This window comes from Paroedura picta, chromosome 4 (assembly GCF_049243985.1).
Source record: "Paroedura picta isolate Pp20150507F chromosome 4, Ppicta_v3.0, whole genome shotgun sequence".
Taxonomy (NCBI): domain Eukaryota; kingdom Metazoa; phylum Chordata; class Lepidosauria; order Squamata; family Gekkonidae; genus Paroedura; species Paroedura picta.
This window is the reverse complement of record NC_135372.1, coordinates 79944654-79964767: the sequence shown is the minus strand read 5'-3', so window position 1 is coordinate 79964767 and position 20114 is coordinate 79944654. Positions and strand designations below refer to the sequence as shown.

Genomic DNA, 20114 nt, shown 5'->3' with positions numbered 1-20114 from the left:
CCACACTGCATGTATAGCAGCAACTGTAGCCTGAAGTGACTCAGTCCATATTTGCACCTTGCCAATTTTGTCCTGTGAACTGGCCTTGCAGTTACAATTTGCATCTTGCAGTGATCTTGACATGTCCTTGGAGTGAAGTTGTTTAATTCAGCTGCTTTTTTTTCCTACTGTGTTGTTTAAATTCCTGACGCTTGAGCAGGAAGGAGGAAAGCATCCAATGCATTGTGTGCCGTGTTTTCTCCTAATAAATAATGGAAAGGATTTCACAATGTAGTATCCACCATGTATCTTCTTAACATTGCCATTTTGTAACGGGGAAAGGCTTTATGTCTTTAAATGCAGAACAACCACTAGAAATAAATGGGTATCTTGCACCACTGCCTAACTGCATTTCATCCTTCAATGTATACATTCAAACTTCAAACTCTCTCTTTGTAAAGGTGGTAAACTTATATTGTACAGATAATAATTGAAGTACCAATGCACACCTTTTACCTACATAGGTGTAAAAGGTAAAGGTAAAGGTATCCCCTGTGCAAGCACCGAGTCATGTCTGACCCTTGGGGTGACGCCCTCTAGCGTTTTCATGGCAGACTCAATACGGGGTGGTTTGCCAGTGCCTTCCCCAGTCATGACCGTTTACCCCCCAGCAAGCTGGGTACTCATTTTACCGACCTCGGAAGGATGGAAGGCTGAGTCAACCTTGAGCCGGCTGCTGGGATTGAACTCCCAGCCTTATGGGCAAAGCTTTCAGACGGCTGCCTTACCACTCTGCGCCACAAGAGGCTCTTGTGTACATAGGTGTACACAGGTGTAAAAGTAAAAAGATGGACATATATTTAGCAGGCACATCGCTATTTTAGTCTTATGCATTCATGTTACAAGCCAATAGCTGCTTCCCAGCATTTTCATAAAAACAAAATGGACAATGTGGTTTCCTATGATAGTGTGTGATTTATTTGCCACCTCTGCACATATTTTAAACTTCTGAAAGGAAAACGGGGATAAACATCTTGTCAACGGGTTGCTTTGAGTGCACTTTCAAATGTATTTTGAATTGCATCGTGGAGGAGGTTTTAGGTATGAAGATATTTCTGTTTCCACAAACCATTATGAATTCTGGACAGCTCAATGTTTATCTAGGTGTGCAGCCAAAGGACGCTGAAACAAAGACTTTGAGAGGACATGCAAAATGTTTGTAGATGTTCTTCAGAATCCTAAGACCATTTCCTCACAGAGGGGTAACACACGAATGGCTTCCTGCTTGCAAATGGAGAATGGTAAATCTCATATTTGCAGCCCTCCTCACGGGGAGACCCCTTCTGCATTTTCCCTCTGCCCTGTTGTGGCTTTTTGCCTCCTGATGAGGCTGCAAGAGAAAGCAAAACAAACTTCTCCCCCTGCTCCTTGGGTTGTCAATCACAGCAAGCCACCAATCACAGCACAACAGTTCTCTCATGGACAGAAACTTTCTCCCCCAGCCCCAAACCTTTTTTTTTTTTGGTTTTAAAAAAGGCAGTTCCACGTTGGTATGCGGTAATGCCATAACACAGATGCATTTTTCTATGGAGAAATGCATCCCCCCCCCCCCCCCGGATGCATGTTCTTTTTATACTTTATTTCTGTCTGGGTGGATTTCTGAGATGCTGGACTTGGTCCCTGGAATCCAAAAAGACATTTTATGTTAGTGGTTGGCTTAAAAACAAAGCACTCACCCCTGTATGATTGGGAGAAGGCTGCCTGATCACTCCCCCTCCCCCCCTCTTTCCCAACTTATTCCTCCCCTCCAGAAAACAGAAAAGGGTCTGTGTATTGCCTGCCTGATCCCCAAAAGACCATGGACACTTTGCAGAATATTGTATTTTACCTTTGATAATATAGGTTTGTGGCCGTGCTGCAACGCAGACCATGTCATTTAAAAAAAAAAAATTACTTGGAGCAGGAAATGAAAAGGGGAGAGCAGGTGTGAGGGTGGGACAATGCTAAAGAAACTATCGTGCCTTTCCCCATCCATATGGGCTTGCTTACTGATGGTATGCACGATTTAGGGTTGTAAATCCAGTTTTGGCGATTCCCCTAATCCCGAGTTAAAAATGGCCAAAACTCGACCCAACCACTACGCAGCCTTGGGATGCAGGCGACATCGTGTAGAGGGGGCTCTAAAAGCCGCGAGTATTCAAAGGCTGTCCAGGGGCAGATTCCTCGTGAGGAAACGGTCCAACTGTGCCTCAAGACCTGAAATTGCCATCTTAAAACAGCCCAAATCCTATGCTTTTTAGAGCAGCTAAAGAGGCTAAAGCACTTCACACTTCCCCACTATGTTTATCTCTGAGTCACCTGCACAGTTTCCTTGTGCAGAGCGCTTGTTAAAGGCACAGGAGCAAGATTAGAAAATAAAGTGGTAAATTTCCTGAGGATATGGTATTTCGTAGGGTTGTCAAGAAGCCCATGGAGAGAAATGTCCTGCCCTTTGAACATGTGGAAATGGGCAGTGGGAGGTTTTTTATGTTAATGGGCAGAACATTTTCTCTAGATTGGCAACCCAATCTGTAATTGTACTGAACATCAAAATCCACAATATAAATCTGTGACGAAGATGCTTTCTGACTCATTATCAGGAAATAATATTTTAAGTGCATTAAGTATCTAAAAATACTAACCAAAGCACAAACATACAATTTTAAAAAATGCCAACAAACAGGGAAAGCACAGCAAATCACTAAAATAATCAAGTCTTAAGGATCAAATAAGCATTTGGAGGTGCCTTCAATATGGAAAAAACCTTTTGCAAACTCCTCATCTGAAATTCATAGGCATTGTGAACACAGTGGTATCTTCTGTCACGTGTTCAATCCATTCTTCCTTCAAACAAATGAATAGGTTATGTGGGTGTTAGACAATGCATCTGGCAGCTTCTGGAATGCAATTAAGTCCCTGATATTTTTAGCAGGGTTGCACCCTTTTATTGGTTAAAGGGAAAGGTTCTGCTCTGAAATTATCCTTACACAATATCAAATTATCTTCTTAAAATGCTTTCTTGTTTAATCTTTCTTAACCTTGTTCACTTGCTTAACCAACAGTGCAATCCTAAGAACTCTTTCCTGGGAATTAAACCCCATTCAATAGATCTGAGAAGGACTGTTAGTCTGGTCTGTTGAGGACTGTTTCCTAAATGTTATTTGTATTTATAAAACAAAACAAGCCCAGCCCCCATCTTCAGTTCTCATGCAAAGTAGGTTGCTGGTTTTGGTCTGGTCCTGATCTTATGCTTTTGATGACGGCCTGACATAGAAATGAAGCAGGAAACGGCACCACTTCATTCCCTGCATGGGGATCTTATTTTGGCATGTTCAGCTTTTCTTTAATGATGTAGGAAAGGAGCAAGGCCTGTACAAAAACAGGTGACCCTGCAGCAAGTAAAACCATCTTATTTACCACCTCAAATTCCACGGAAGAGTTAACTCTCCTTCACTGCGCTGACACCAGTACCTCAGAGACAGAATACCATCTGTATATAAAGACTGATCAGTGGGGTGGGTCAAAGTAATCTTTTTTTAACACCCCCCTCCCCCCAGCTCTTGGATGTCTAGTAGGAAACAAAATGACATGCTATGACTTGTGAAATTCTTCACAAGGGCTTCCACACAGCCCTAGTATGGCTCCAGCTGCAGCAACACTTTACTCCTGAGTCATTGCTGTTATTACTGTTGAAAGTTGTACTAACACTTTAGGATTTGTAATTCCTCAGTGGTGCTAGAGTGTTACATCTGGCCCAGTTATCTCTGGAGAATCCATAGGCTTTGTGAAGTTAAGGGTGGGGGGGGGGAACAACAAAAGGAATAGTTCTGAGAGATTGAGTAATTAGCACTTTCTTCCAGGGCAGAAATAGCTGGCTACTTTATTTATTTTTATTTATTTATCCCACTTCTACCTCGCCACTCTCCTGACGGCTCACAGTCTGGGTAAAACTATCCTCATCAAAGGCAATGAATGCCCTCCACGCTTCCCTATTGAAAGGGTCAGGGAGCCACCATTCTCAGCACAAGCCGGGAGAAGAGGACACTGGTGCAGAAGGGAACTGTGAAAGCATCATGAGAACCAAAGCAAACTTATGTTTCTATTTCATTTTTTTTTTGGGGGGGGGGGTGGCAAAGAACATTGTCATGTATGGCCAAACCAGAAACAAGACCCTCTTGGTGTAAAGGTTAAGAGCAGCAGCTTCTAATCCGCAGAGCTGGGTTTAATTCACACACAGCCAGGTGGATCAGTCATTTGGATCAGTCACAATTCTCTCAGAGCTCTCTCAGCCCCACCCATTTTGCAGGGTGTCTGTTGTGAGGAAAGGAAAGGAAGGTGATTATGAACTGTACTGAGATTCCTTTGGGTTGTGAAAAGCAGGGTATAAAAACCAGCTCTTCTTCTTCTTCTTCTTCTATGTGTGGGTCATGCATCCAGCCCACAACCATCTCTTGGGCTCACGGGCATTCCACTGGGCTGGCTTGCTCTCACTTTCTGAAAAGAAACAAATGTTCCACGGAGCTTTGATAAGGCTGTGCTTGCTTTTTAAAACAGGGGATTGGCCTTACAGGAAACAAGACAATGACTTTAATGCCTTTACCATCCAAGTGACTCAGTCAAGTTGGGAACAGATTTAAGCTGAATTTATGTATTCCTGAATCTTGCCAAGAGACCATTCAGAAAAAGCCTGCATTTTGTTAAAAGTGTAGTTCTTCCCCTCTTCGATATGCCATTCTAAAGGCATAATTCAGGGGACATACATAAGACACGTACCACAGAAAGGCAGTACACAACTACAGTAATGATTTCCAAATACAAACATTTTTGCTTTCTGTACGCACAGTGAAACAATTGAAAGAAAATGAAAATGCAACTCATGCTAGTATTGACAGTTGCTCACCACCCCCTTAAACTGGATTCTTCTATTCAGAATATTAATACTGCAGTTTCTCATCCCATCCATATTATCTTCTCTCTTTTTTTCTTTTTGAGACTCTTATTTGCAGTGTTTTTCTTTTTGTGAACAGAGGTGGTGTTTTATGCATAATAATTAAGCCCCAAATGCAATGAAAAGGCGTGTCTATGAGGACCAGCGTTTCTGACCTGGGGAATGGAGCAGAGGGCAATTGTCCCTCGGGCAATGAAGTTGCACTACACAAGAGAAGGTGGCTCATCTGCCAGACACAAACTCCATTGTCTTCTAATGGTTCTCAAAAACCTTTGCAGATATCAAGAAACCGAGAGCTCCTAGGGGCAGGCTAGCTACTTAGGCTCTAGTGTGGGACTGATAGTGCTCAGAAACAAGCAGAGCCAGACCTCAGCAGCCTCACCAGTGTCACAAGGGTCATGTGGCAACAGTGACTGATGCCACCGCCTACTGAGACAAGACAGGTACCTATTGCTCCTGAAGGACCTGAGCTGAGATGCCCCTGCAGTGCTGCTCAGAACGACTAGATTCTGGGACATTTTAACTTCCCAGTTCCGAATCCCAGGTACTGGAGTGACGGATTCCGTTCTTCCTCACAGCTTCACAGCTCATCTAGGCTGGCTCATCCTCAACTTGTTCAGTATTCTCATTGGGTAACAATAATTAATATGATGGACTAAAAAAAAAAACCCTAAAATATAAATATAAACTATAGATGCTTCTGGAGGAGGAGAAATAATTTAGCCAAGTAGGAGGGGTCCAGCTTGGGTTTCTGCACAAAGCATTTTTGCTGATGTAGTTGCATAAAAAACCCGCTAGATGGCAAACTGCTACTAAGATTTTGGTTTTCTAACTCTGAAATGTTGCCGGCGGGGAGTGGGGAGGAAGGAAAATTAAATATGAGTGAGGAGAAGGAGCTAAAATCCAAGCAACCCAGAATGGATTTATCTCGGGTGGGGAGAACCCATCCATTTGTATGAATAAATTTCTGATTGGACTTCTCAGGGGGCCATCTCATGCTTGCTTACTTGGGACAATGTGGTCAATGGCAGTGACTTCTGAATAAGCATGCATACCTTCGGACTCTTAAGACATTTCCTGTCATCTGGGGGAAGGGCTGTGGACGATAGCAGTACCTTATCCAAAACCCAAGAGGAGGCAAGAAAAGAATCTGAAGAACTTTAAAAGAACGTAGTGAGGATGAAGTGCCCTTAATCAGGAAGCATAAAAGACTGAGGGAAAGTCCACCTAACGTCCATGGTTTAACAGACCACCAAAGCTAACTAAAGATTAACCTTTTAATATAAGTGAGAACATGTCTTCATGAGTGGTGGTTATAATTTGCTAGTGCACCTCCATAACTCTGATGGGCTGTCCGATTAAGAAATTTGCTTCCCTAGAAGAAACTGAAGCAGGGGCAAAACCTGTAGTAAGTGGCTAGATTAACCCATTTCAAATAAGTGATCTCCTGAAGCTCCCACCCTCACCTACCTTTTGTAGCAGCCATTCATTCTCCAGAGCCTGGGGATCCTGCCAGGCCTGTCAATACAACACTGAAGCACTTCCAGCAATTTAGATTTTCCAACCAAAGACTTTGTGGAAATTCCTGAAATGCAGAGCTGCCAGTGTTCGCTTGCTTTGCAGTGGCATCTTAATGTTTATTGCACGCACCATTCAGGCACTGAAACCTGGGCATGGGCTACGCCTAGAAGGGCACTAAGATCTCCCTCCCTTATCCACACCTCCTGGCCAAGGCATCCACAGCCTTTGCACTGCCTATGCCCAGGGGGAAGGTTATAGTCAAGCATATCGGGGCAATGTTACTCGAGTGTGAATTTAAGGATCTTGTTTGCATTCATTACAAACCCATTAAAAACTGGCTGGCTCAGACCTGCACTGGACTGGTCTGATGGTGCAACGGACTCTCATCTCTTTGCTTCCTCTGGAGCAGAGCACCTGGGAGTCAGGATTGGCAGCTGGGTCTGGGACGGGCAAAGGATTCTCTGTATTTATATATATATTTTTAAAAAATCTTCTCTCAGCCCGACTTCTTTCCAGGAACTAGATTGCCCAACTGCCCAGCTTGGATTTTGATTTCCATTTCTGAGGTGCGTGGATTTAAATGGCTGAAGACAAAACTTTTCGCTATGGGCTCATCGTCTTGGGCTTCTTTCTGGTGATGATTGGCATGTTCATCATGAGTGTGGACAAACCCCAGGTCTACATCACCTTCTGCACTCTGGGGGTCTTGGTCATAGCAGCAGGGACCATTTGGAGCATGTGCCAGTGCTACCCAAAGGTAGGGGCCAGTTTTAGTAATTTCGGGATAACTATACTTTAATCATAGGCATCTCTTAAGTTTCTTCCCTGAACCCTTAGCAATTGCTGCAGTCACTTAATGTTTTCTGCTCTGTATAGAGACTGTTTTGCCTGCTGAGGAGTACACAAGAGCATTTATTGACAAAGCAGGAAATATGGGTTCCCTATCTACATGTCAGATTAATTACTTGATATGTCGGTTTCTATACAGCTACTGCAAGGATAATGATACTTTCAATGACTTAAGATCCCAGGGTAGAGATTAATAGTAGCAAATACTTCAGTGGGAATTCTGAAAAGATCCATTTCCCAAAGACAGATGTAGAGATGTTTTGTGGTTATGACCTGAATTCTCTTCTGCAAAGTCTACTGTTTGAACAAACAACCCCAAATGCACTTTCAAACATAATACTTGCTCCAGGGAGTCCAAAGCATGTTTGATCCACACAGATTTTTCAGGAGAATTAGACTGAAGAGAGTCTTTTCACCCAATCCCACCTAAAGAACTGAGTACAAAATCATCCCTTTGGCAGGAGATCCATGATAGGATTTCCTAACATTTTCCTCTTTCAGTGAAATGCTGCTGCTGAGAGCCAGGGGAAGAGGAAGAGAAGGAGAGATTAAATTATTTTCCATCACAATGAGTTCCAGTCCCTTTTTTGCCCTATCAATACAAATATAGGTAGGGAACTTTGATCAGGAAAACGTGTGTGTGTGTGTGTGGGGGGGGGTCAGGGTGTTCTGAGGACTTTTAATTGGTTTTGGTTTTGAGCATGGCATTTTATATTGAGTCTTTGTTGGAGATCCATGTCAGCTATCAAGCAAAAGCAGGATTCAAATACCTTTGTAAACATAATGGGGAAAGTTTCAGTGCCCTTTGACTTTGCCACTGCCCTGACTCGAATGGAACATTCCTTCTGTGTTTGCATTTCATTAAAAATAGAACATGAAGAGAACCAGGCATGGATCAGCCTCATAATATGTATTTTAGCCCTAGAGGGGTTCTGAATTTGGGTTTCCTTGGTGCTTCCAGCCCAGCATTCTAGATATACTGGTTTAGTGGCTCCCAAGGCAAATTAAATGGGATGGAAGCAGTTATCTATCTTAGCAAGCAAAACTCTGATGAGAAAGAGTGATTTCATGAGGGGAATGGTACTGAAACACTCCCCCTATCAATAGTTTCTCCAAAATGACATATAGCCACCCATTTTTCTCCTGGTAGGGTTTCAACTATAATAAAAACCAACGGGGAGAGATAGTTTTGGGGAGAGTACAGTACTGAAATGGTTATCATCTACTCGTTCTCCCAGCTGTGCTTTCATTTGTCTTCAAGTACTTTAAAGCAGCTGTCCCCAACCCCCGGTACAGGGACTGGGACTGGTCCGTGGATCAGTCGATACCAGGCTACGGCTCCTCCTCGTCCTCCTCCCCAGCTGCTGCCTTGGGGGCTGCCCTGCCACTCTGCTGCCAGCTCATCTTTGGTAGCCTCCAGCAGCTGCCATGGCTGGGGCTCCCCCTTGGCATGGCACTGCACAGCTGCTGTGGCAATGCCCCGCAGTGAACAGAGGGAAGTCAGGGGTGCCGGCGGGAAAGCAAGCAGAGCAGGGGCTCAGGCAGCGGAGGTGACGTCACTCAGCAAAAGACTACTATCCCCACCCCTGGGTCTCAGTAAAATTGTCAAGCGTTGACCAGTCCCTGGTGATAAAAAGGTTGGGGACCACTGCTTTAAAGGACGTTGGCATGACCCACACATGGGCTGTGCTGTTTGACGCATTTAGTGGAGAATGTATGTTTCACAGAAGGGAAAGTTCATCTTGTCCACCAAACTGTGGTCCATTTTTGCAATGTGTTCTGATCTTAGAACGTGAAGCCTTGAATAAATTTGCTTGGGGGAAACATACTTGAGTGATATTCCAACATCTATAAAAGGAGAACATTTTTTTTTAAAAATCCAGAGCATAATTTCAGTGATCTCCTGAAAGAGGCTAGTTGCTAGTTGTGAGAGGCTAGTTGCAATACTTCACTCAAATCCTTGCTTCTCACTGGATGTCCACAGCATACTGTACCATGTTCTCTTTAAAGTGGGCAAATAAGCTGAACAGTATTAGAAGTTATTAAAAGCCCATCTTGCATCTGCAAACATTCCCTTGGACACAAACAAAGCCAAGCAGATATAAGCTTATTTATACCAACTTCACAGCATGTATCTAGGGTGGTACATTTTAGGATGCTTCAGGCTTTCTGAGGGCCATTATAGATAGAGTCTTCATGTTTCACTTCAGACTACAGGAAGATGAAGACTGCACTCTGGGATTCCTCAAATTCACTGCATGCAGAAAACTAGGGCATCAGAATGAGAATTAGGCTACAACATTTATCCCTGGTAGACTTCCTTTCTATATACCACCTATACTCGCATATAAGCCGACTTGCATATAAGCCGAGGCACCCAAATTTTACCACAAAAATCTACCACAAATTTAACTCGCATATAAGCCGAGGGTGGGAAATGCTCCATCATCACAGGCTCTCCTATCCAGCCTCTTCCCCCAACAAATACAGAAAAGTCAAGAGGATGAATAGCTGCTGGTTTTTGTACCCCACTTTTCACCCACAGACACCAAAAGAATAGTTTGGAAGAAGTGATTAAGAAGAGGAAGAAGTGAAGGCAAAAGGGAAAAAAATCAGAGTCCCTCAGTCAAACCGTTGATGTCCTACAAGCTGCCAGAGCAACAATTGGCTGGCTGGAGCAGGCTTTTATTTCAATTACCGTATATACCTGCGTATAAGTCGAGGAGGGCCTTTTCAGTGTGAAAAAGGTGCTGAAAAACTAGGCTTATACACAAGTATATACACTATGTACAATTGAGTATGCATGACAAAAATGGCTGTGTTTCTATTTGAACCCAGCCTTGTGTATTATCAATCCTGTATTCAGCATGGGTTTGATTCCCCACTTCTCCACATGCAGCCAGGTGGGTGACCTTGGGCCAGTCACAGTTCCTTCAGAGCTCTGTCAGCCCCATCTGCCTCACAGTTTGCCTGTTGGGAGGAGAGGAAGGGAATGGTGTTTGTAAGCTGCTCTGAGCATCCTTCAGGTACTAAAAAGTGGGGTATAAGACCCCATCTCTTCTTCTTCTTCTTCTTCGTCGTCATCTTCGTCTTCGTCTTCTTCCTCATTTCATTAAATAAAACCAGACCTAGGAACAAACAAACAAAAAGGCTTACATTGGCTGGCCTTCTAAAATTTGGTCTTTTAAAATCTTAACATCTATGTTTACTAAGGCCAAACCCCCTCCCGCAACAAAAACCGCAACAGCTAAGGTATCTGGCTGTTGCTGTGTGTATAGGTCTAATTTCCTTGGTTGTTTTGATGTGCCTAAGCCAGTAAAGGGCCTTATGTATTTATGTATTTATTTATTTACTGCCCTCCCTTGCAGGGCGGTTTACATGGGAATAAGTACAACACAACTTTACATAGAACTTTCTAGTCAAAGGGTTAAGATTGCCTTGAAACACTTTTCCTCAATCCTAGATATTGGATTTCTTGCATTATACTTAATTGCTTGGCTTCTAAGATGAGAAAGTAAATCCTGTGAGCAAGGCTGGCAACTGTTGACTGGAACAGTAACAGTGGGGTATGTGAATGTGAAAAGTGAGAAGTCTGCTAAAGGCACAGAATAATTCTAAGGACCAAACCAGATGTGGCATGCAGGCATGTCTTCCTTATCAGGCGTCCCCTCCCTTGGGAAGAAGTGAGCTTGAATGGAGGAAGGGGAGGGTGGTGGTGTGAGGAATCCTTTCCCCATATTTCTGCTCAAAATCACACCCCAATTGCTTTTCTTCTTGTAGAGAAAAGGCAGAGTGTGTGTTGGGGGAGGGGAGTAAGAAAACAGCTACTTGTAACCTCTCAAGGTTGTATTTGGTTTTAAAAATAAAGGAAAGGTACACAGGACTATATTTTGCATCTACTGCAGGCTGAAGGCTTCCTAGTACAGGAAAATAAACTGCTGCTAAACTGTGTTAAATGGTACAGGACAGTGATCATACCCATGTTCCATGGTAGCTTTGAAGTACACACACCTGATCAGTGAAACTGGTAAAATGCTTGTTTCTAAGATGCTGAGTACGAATCATAAATATTGGATCAAATACCTGCTTGCTAAGGAGATTCTCCATGAGGAGCACTGTACACATACACTAAATCCATGTTAAAGAGCATGTATGTGGGGAAATATAGTTAAAATGCATATTTGTGTGTCATCTCTCAACTAAGGAGAGAAACAAAATTCCCCCTTGTTCAGCAAAGCTATTTCCCCTAACTTCCCCACTTTCCCCCTAGATCCGAGTTGTTTCTGTTGACACAGAGTCTGAGAAGTTCCTTGCAAAGACTCCTGCTGCTTCATCGGTTGAAAATGAGATTTCAGAAAAGAACAGGTATGTCTGTGGAATGGAGCTTATACATTTCAACAACTTGTAATCTCATGTTTAATTAGAACCCTCACTGATACACAGCGTAATCTGTGTCCCTCAGGGGACAAGGTCAAGGTCTGGAAATACTGGTGCAAGAGAAGAAAAATACGAAAACAATTTCAGACAGAAGAATCAGAAGAAAAAAGAGCATTCAGAAAACCACAGGCCATATAAAAAAAGTCTATATCCCTTAAAAAAGAAAAAAAAGTGCAGTGAAGACAGATGTGTAAGACAGTGAAAGCCTGATGGGGGTTGGAGCATCTGGTCTCCTTTCAGTGCCTAGCCTTGATGTGTACAACTCATCCAGAAAATGAAAGTGAAGGCATTGCTCATCCTACGCTGGTCACAGAAACTGACAGTCATCATGATAAATTTAGGAAGATCATAAAGCATCTTTAGTGTCATTCAGCTGCCAAACAACAACCATAGATCCCTTTCTTTCAAACAAAGTCAGCTGCCATTAATGCATATTTTAATGAACATGGGCAAGCAACAATTTCTAGTATTAGGACATGGATAGGGAAACTGTGAATTTGCCTAGCTACAGATACATATATGGGCTAATTCATTACTGAAGGCATTTCTGCACACCGCAAAAAATAGCATTATGCCAGCTGAATGGCATAGATCTAAATATTATCGTGCCTCCAGCCATGCCTCATCTTCTTGCCATCTTGCTGTAGTCTGCCACCTTTTTGCACTCCTTACACTTCACAAACATTGCTGGAAGTGACAGAAGAGAGCAATGCAGTTTATACGCGACTCTCTTCTGCATGTCAATCAAGCCAGGCAGCCAATCCCCTTTCTCCTTTTTTTAAAAGTCCTGTGATGCCCGCCAATTTTTTAAAATTAATAGTTCTCCGTTGAAATGCCTATGCATCTAAATATAGATGCATCTAATTATAGATGCATAGTGCTTTTCATAGAGCCTCTTGTGGCGCAGAGTGGTAAGGCAGCCGTCTGAAAACTTTGCCCATGAGGCTGGGAGTTCAATCCCAGCAGCCGGCTCAAGGTTGACTCAGCCTTCCATCCTTCCGAGGTCGGTAAAATGAGTACCCAGCTTGCTGGGGGGTAAACGGTAATGACTGGGGAAGGCACTGGCAAACCACCCCGTATTGAGTCTGCCATGAAAACGCAAGAGGGCGTCACCCCAAGGGTCAGACATGACTCGGTGCTTTGCACAGGGGATACCTTTACCTTTTTAGTGCTTTTCATAACACCGCCCCTTTTGGAATCACGGGTCTTGAATCATTTAAAAATTAATCTCGTTCCTGATTTTTTGGGGGGGGGGCTGTAGAGAGGCATGCTTTGTCTGACAACTTTGGGAAAAAATCTTTTTGGCTTTTCCTATATGCTTGTACACCTGTTCGTTGATCCAGGCTGTTCACTTAAAAAAAAAACATCCTAAAATAAGGGAGAGGGAGGCAGGTGCGAGGGCAGGACATTGGAGACAGAGATAGCACTTCTTCACCTCCATACATTTCTTTAGTGTGTAGTGTGCGAAGGCCTTGGCGCCGTGCCACGGCTCCCTCTCCCCGCCCCCCCCCCCCCGCAGTAAAAAACTTCCCAGGCCGCAAGCTTGTGGCCCGGGAAACTTCTTACTGCGGGGGGGGGGGGGAGGGAATCAGGGCCTAACAGTAAACACCCGTGCAATTATGTAGAAATCTGGTGCTCTTTCATGGGATTGTACTCCAAACAGAGAGCGTGATGGTTATAAATAACAGAAGTCACAGATAAAGACTTTATTAAGCCATTGCAAATCTACCAAAGTTGCATCAATTAAATCAGCCTATTGTAAGACAAGTCATTGTTTATAGCCCTTGGAATAATACCAAAGTAAGTGTTTATCCAGCAGAAAGAGCCAAACATCTATTTGAGTAAGAGTAGATGGTGGTTATATTAGCCATGAGCAAACTACGTGTCTTATGGGGCTTTTCTAATACATATCAAGAACTTCCAGTTTTCTTATCAGCCCAGATATAACCAGAGAGCAATTCCATGTGTTACAAGGAAAACAGGCACAGAAATATTTTCAAATAGAAAAAAAGAAAAAAATATTTTAATTATTGAGATTCTGTGTGATTTGAACTAAAAATGGCTTAAGAAACAAGGCGTTACCAACCATTTCCCTTTGTTATTCTTTACTCCAGATGATTTCTTTAAAATAACAGGGGAAAATACATGCTACAGGTGATCATTTCTACTTTGAATGTTGTCTTTTTCAGTCCTGAAGTTTCTAGTATATGTATTCTGAAGTTGGAATATTTGTATGTGTTCCCTTTCAGACAAAATAGTGACTATGCATACATAGAGCATCATGTGTAGTGTGTGCTCTCCACATCCACAGTCAGACAGAATACCTGAAAAAGCCGAAATCTAAGAGCCACAGTTAGTCATGAATTAGGGAATTTATAGGGAGTTACACAATAAAACCTATCAAGCATAAAATCAGCAGTGCTCACAGCCACCTAAATTATAAATGAAGTCTACTGCACAGAGGTTCAGTTGTCCCTGCCTGGTGAGACACTGGGGAAATAATTCCAGCTCTAAGGGTCTCTCAATTGATCAATTTTCATAAAATGAGGGATCCTAGAGTGATTATAAATCAAGGTGGTTCCATCCCTGATATCTCAGTTTAAAAGATGTTAGAAGGCTGTGAAAGACTCTCAGAAACCCTGGAGAACTGTTCTCAGTCACAGCAGGCTGTTCTGGGATAGATGGATCAATGACTGATTTGCAATAATAAGGCAGTTTCATATGTTCAATCAAGAACTTTCTCCTGCATCCAGCCGGATGGGAGTGAAAGTCATATAAGGAACCTGGTTCTCTCTTGTACCTGTCTTATTCTGAATCAGACTATCAATCCATCAAGATCTGTACTGAGCTGAGTCATTTCACATAATCTACTGTCTAGGGATGCCAGCCTCCAGGAGGGACCACGGGATCCCCCAGAATTACAGCTTATCTCCAGACAATAGATATTAGTTTCCCTTGAGAAAATGGATGATTTTAAGGGTGTACTCTATGAAGTTAGACCTCCAGTGAGGTTCCTGTCCTCCCTGGGCTCCATTCCCAAATATCCAGGATTTCCCCAGTCTGGCAAAAAAAAAAAAGTTATGTTTGCGGCCACACAGGACCTGGCAAGTCCACTGTTGTCTGATCCTTGTAACTGGAGATGCCAGGGATTGAACCTGGGACCTTCTGCATGCCAAGCAGATCCTCTACCATGGCCCATCCCCTAAATTACTGCAACAGACCAAACAAGCCAGTTAAACCAGTGGTCCCCAACCTTTCTGTGGCTGGGGACCGGCAAGGCATCGGGCCGCGCCCACGCGGACCGCACCCGCGCGGGCCACGCCCACACACCGGCCCGCGCCCGAGGGCCACGCCCACACGTCGGGCCGCACCCCCGGGCCACGCCCGCGCATCGGGCCACACCCGCGGGCGCGGCCCGCACGGGCGCGGCCCGGCCCTGATTCCCTCTCCCTGCCCTCCCGCAGTAAGAAACTTCCCGGCCTGGGAAGTTTTTTACTGCGGGGCGGGGGCGGGGAGAGGGAGCCGCCATGGCCTTTGCGGCCCAGCACCGGGCCGTAGCCCGCAGGTTGGGGACCACTGAGTTAAAGTGTCTAACTGCAGAAGTCAAATTGACAAGAAAAGTGGCTAAGTGCTCTGAAAATGCCCAGGAGTTCCTATCCTAATCAGAAATTCTTGTTCCTTGTTAATGTAAACAGATAGCAAACCAGTACCCCATTTTCTTGTGTCTTGGCACAGTTCCCAAACTTCTTACACCATGCAGAAAGAAGCTGAAGCCTATGAAAAAAGCCTGCCGACTTATGAAGAGGTCCAAACAAAAGTGGCAGGTGCCGCAGGAGTTCAGACTGCTTCAAACCAATTGGCCAGGTCAGGAGGAGGCAACCAGATGCTTGTACAGGCCAAAGCAGACGTCCACAGGGACTCAGACATCAATAGAAGCATCCACAGGGACCCAGAATCCCACAAGAATCCCACGAGGTTGTATCAGTGAATTGATTTTATGATTTACTCGGGGACACACCACCTAGCACCTTATGGGTACTAGCCTACTCTCTGTTATTTCTGACTTATGCCAGAGATTGATAGCCATAAGGGTATGAATAAATAATACAGTTACTAGACTACAGAGTGAGTGGCCAAATGCTTCTCTTCTCTGGCTGAATGGATAATGTGTGATTGATTCAGGATAACATTGCTGAGTAAAACATGATAAGCATCCTTTCATTGACTATACCCTGGTATGCTACAGTTAAAAATAAGATTAACGTGTATGTTACTACAACCTAGATGTTGCTACTCCCTTTTAATAGGATGGTGTTCTGGAAATTAGAGAGCATGCATTCCAAACCTAAACAGTTTTACACCTTTCTAAGCCCATTGATATAGAAGGGTATAATTCTTCCTAGGAAATCGCCAGAAATAAACATGTGTCTCAAATGTATGGCATGGGCCCAAAATTTACATTCAGGTCTTTTGGTCATTTTTTTTTAAACAAAGAGAACACTGAGAAATCAGTTCTCCATGTTACTGAAATCTGAAACACACGAGGCACCAGGGACAGAAAGGTTTTTTTTTTGGGGGGGGGGGGGGGGAGAGAAGGTTGGCGTTTGCCATCATGGATGGTTGAGGTTTTTAAGGTGATGATTGTTATTATTGTTTTTGCTGTTGATTGTGGGGTTTTTACTGCTATAACTCACTGCAAGCCAGCACAGGTGGAAGCAATGGGTAAGAAATCAAATAAACAAACAAATCAACTAATAAACAAATAATTTTTTTCTTTAGTCTTAGTAAGGAGAAGGTAATAAGAAAAACAATCATTCCAATTCTGAGAGGGTGCTGTTGAAAGTCTAGCATACTTGATTTACAGTAAACTTGCTAGTTGAAACACAAAATAGTTCAGCAATCAGCCTTGAAAATGATTTTTTTTAATCTTCCAGGCAATCTGAGGTGCTGCACGGGCAGGCACCACTAGCTTCTTTCCAAGAGGACGTGGACACATCTTCAGTGGAATCAACTTCCAACAGCCCATTTCTACAAACGTGTAAAGATGCCCCAAACCCCTGTGCTCCACCCGAAAGCCAGCTGAGATTCAAGCTTCCTTCCTATGAAGATTTTGCTTTGATCGATTCCCTCATTGGGGACAGTCAGGGTGAGAACATTGAAAAGACAGTGGAACCAAACAAAAAAAATCAGTCTGTTCCTACAATAGCAATAGGAGGGGCCTTGGCTATGCATTTGGGTGCTGGGCTACTGGAGTCTAGATTCATACCGAAAGTGGAAGAGGGTGATTTGTACTATGGAATATATGAGGGATCAGAAGAGATCCTCACATCTGTTGATACTGTCTTTGAACCAAGAGGCTCACTAAGCACTAAGACAGGGGAATGCAATAACTAGAGATGAGCCTAAAAATGTTCATGGGAGTCAAAAGACATTGGGGGAAAAGCTCAGCCAGTTCAACAGGAACTGGTCTTCATTTTTAAACTAAGGAGGTAGGAGGGCAATTCCTCTGTATTCTGGAGGTTTGATGGGAAATGTTCCTTGAGACCCAAAAAGGAATTGGGACTATGTAGAAGAAATATAAGAAACAAGGTACTACACTTATTCATAGTCAAAGAAAAATGGTGGGATGTGTGAACTCAGAAAGCTGCCTTCTACCGTAACAGATGATTGGTCACTCAAGGTCAGTCTTGTCTATTCAGATTGACAGCATCTTTCCAGGGGCCTTCCGCATGCCAAGCATGTGCCACTAAGCCCCAGCCCCTCCCCTGTATGGGTATATAAACGGGGTGGGGTAAGACCCAAGGGGTCCAGTAGATTTAAAGGGAAAGAACCATCAGTCCTGTGGTATGGAATAAAATACACATCTAACAGTGTCTATATTGTGTGAACCAAACAGTCTACTGGACATGTATAGCACCCCTTAACTGGACATGTATAGGATCCATCCAGGCATGGAAAAAGAAGTTAAGGGAGAAAAGTGTTGAAAGCCTTTTTCACGAAACAACACATTGCCATGGGATGCAATCAGTGGGTCACAAGTTACAGAGTTCTGCTAAGGCCTGATATCCTTTACCTAGTTCATTTTTTAAAAACGTGACAGAAATTTTGGGCCACATTCAGACATCACAAACAAAATTGGCATGAACCTGATTTATTGTTGGGCTCACATCTGCTTCCACCTCCTCTTGTGGGGTGCCCTAATAAAACAGAACTGTGGCTAAGAATCCTAGTGCACACTCAGATGTCATGACTGAGAGAAGTTAGCTGAAGTCTTCCATCTTCAGTCTCAGTGAGTCATGGGAGGGGGAAGGAGAGAAGGGGCTCATGGGAATTGTAATCCATGGACCTCTGGAGGGCCACAGTTTAGCTATACCTGTCCTAGATATTAGAGTTGGTCAGGGGATATTATAAATCACTTTGATAATCAACTGGTTCCAACGGTTGATATGGTTACAAATGATTTTTTGTACATAATCAACAGTTTCTTCCAGAAAAACAAGGCCACATCAAACCAGTATGTTTTTTTTGGGGGGGGGGGACAAGGGAGTTTCTTACATTTTTTGGAGACCTCCTTATATTTCTACACTTCTGGGAGAATTTTGCCTACTAGAAGATGTAACTGATGTGTTTATAGGACATGTTCACCTTTACACTGATTGTTTTGTTAGGGACAGTTTTGAAAGTGATGGCTCCTGCTTCAGAGGGTTCAGTGGTGACTTTTGAAGTCCCTTCGTGCTTACAATTTAAGGACATCAATATGTTTGTGGTAAAGCTATCAAAAGATTCTACAAAATTTCATCTTCCAACTCACGGAATGAACTCTTACACTAAGGGAATCAAGCCCCAATGAAAAGGACACTGTATACAGAGGCACAGTCTCTGTCTCTGTGTCTTACTATCTCACCAGTCCTAGTCACAGGAATAACAATTCATATAGAACCACTGGTGAATGCATACATCTTTACATTTCCTAAATGATGCCAAATCTCCAAACACACGGCACTTCTATCTTATTTACTATCAAGAATTAGTTGTAGGCTGAAAAGCACTTCTGTGGAGATGCTCAGCCACCTCACTGCTCATGCTTCATAGACTAGTGTGACCTCACTGAAGCCGCTGGCATGTGGGAGCAGCAGCCCAACAGAGAGCTGGCCATGTGCTCTTTGCACCTTTGCGTTGAGGTCCTGCTTTCTGCTCTGCTTCATGCCTCTTGGCCATTGGAGGTCAGCTCACTGCAGTGGAAAATCAGGAGTGATTTCTGTCTGTTTCTGAAGCCTGCCAACTGCTTGGCTTGTCAGTTTGCTCCTTCTCCCTAGGAAGGAAGCCAAGCTTATGAGTAGCCATGGGGGTAGTGGCTGAATGAAATTGACAATGCATGGCAAAGGGATTGGCATTCGCTCTATCTAAACTAGGCCATCTGAAATTTAGGCCAATGAAGCCTGAATTGCACTTGTGCTTCAAACACAATTATCTGGAAGCAAATCCCATGGATTTCAATGGGATTTGTTCCTAAGAAACTGTGCTTAGAATCACAGCCTTATGGTTCGCATACAGTATTTTATTCTGGGTTCGTTTCTGAGAGCTGGAGTTGGAGTTTTGACTCTTCAAAGATTATACTCTGAAAATCTTGTTGGTCTCTAAGGTGCTTCTAGACACGAATCTCACTATTCTGGGTTATTTATACACAATAACATTCACCCTCCGGAATGCTGATTCCCAGAATAAAATGAGGCCCTCCCTGCTTAGGAACCTCAGCTGATTGTGTGTGGAGCATTCCCCCTCTTCATCAGGGCTGATTCACAGAAAAGTTTAGTCCTGTCATGGGCTTTGGTCTGTCCAGATTGATGCCTCCACTGGCTCCAAGAGGCATGTAACACCAAACTGCTTGTGCTACACATGAGTGGTCAAAGGGAATAGTGAGTGGCATACAGCCACATACTGAGGAAAATCTGGAGCTGCTTGGCCACTGCTTGCTCAATTACCTTCCCCAGTAAAGGTGGATTAGACACTGGCGATAATTGGCTTCTTCTTTTTATCTAAGGAGGGTTTCTTTAGCAAATGTCTAACAATTTCTTCCTTAAGGGAGCTGGGAAAGTGGCCCTGTGTGAGAGACAAATTAATAATCTGTCTCAAATGGCCACTCACTTCTTATGGCATGATTTTACCAGCCTCGATGGACAAGGTAGTTGGTTTCACAGCAGTCAGGATCCTATCAACATCTGCAAGGGTGACCAGGACAAAAGAGTCCAAAAAAGGACCAGATGGTACAAGCAGAGTCCCCATCTGACTGCTGTCATCAAATTTGGCAAGAACTCCAGGCTGAGCTTAAAAACTTTATCTG

General features: G+C 43.5%; 1 protein-coding gene across 1 annotated transcript; it reads left to right on the top strand.

Annotated features, from left to right (window-relative positions):
* The first annotated feature begins 6797 nt into the window (after nucleotides 1-6797).
* On the top strand, nucleotides 6798-17646 carry BSND (barttin CLCNK type accessory subunit beta). Its single transcript, XM_077333609.1, has 4 exons — nucleotides 6798-7244; nucleotides 11607-11701; nucleotides 15509-15748; nucleotides 16708-17646. Exons 1-4 carry the CDS (start codon nucleotides 7068-7070, stop codon nucleotides 17165-17167), a joined length of 972 nt encoding a protein of 323 aa, XP_077189724.1. The 5' UTR covers nucleotides 6798-7067; the 3' UTR covers nucleotides 17168-17646.
* Nucleotides 17647-20114: the final 2468 nt, after the last annotated feature.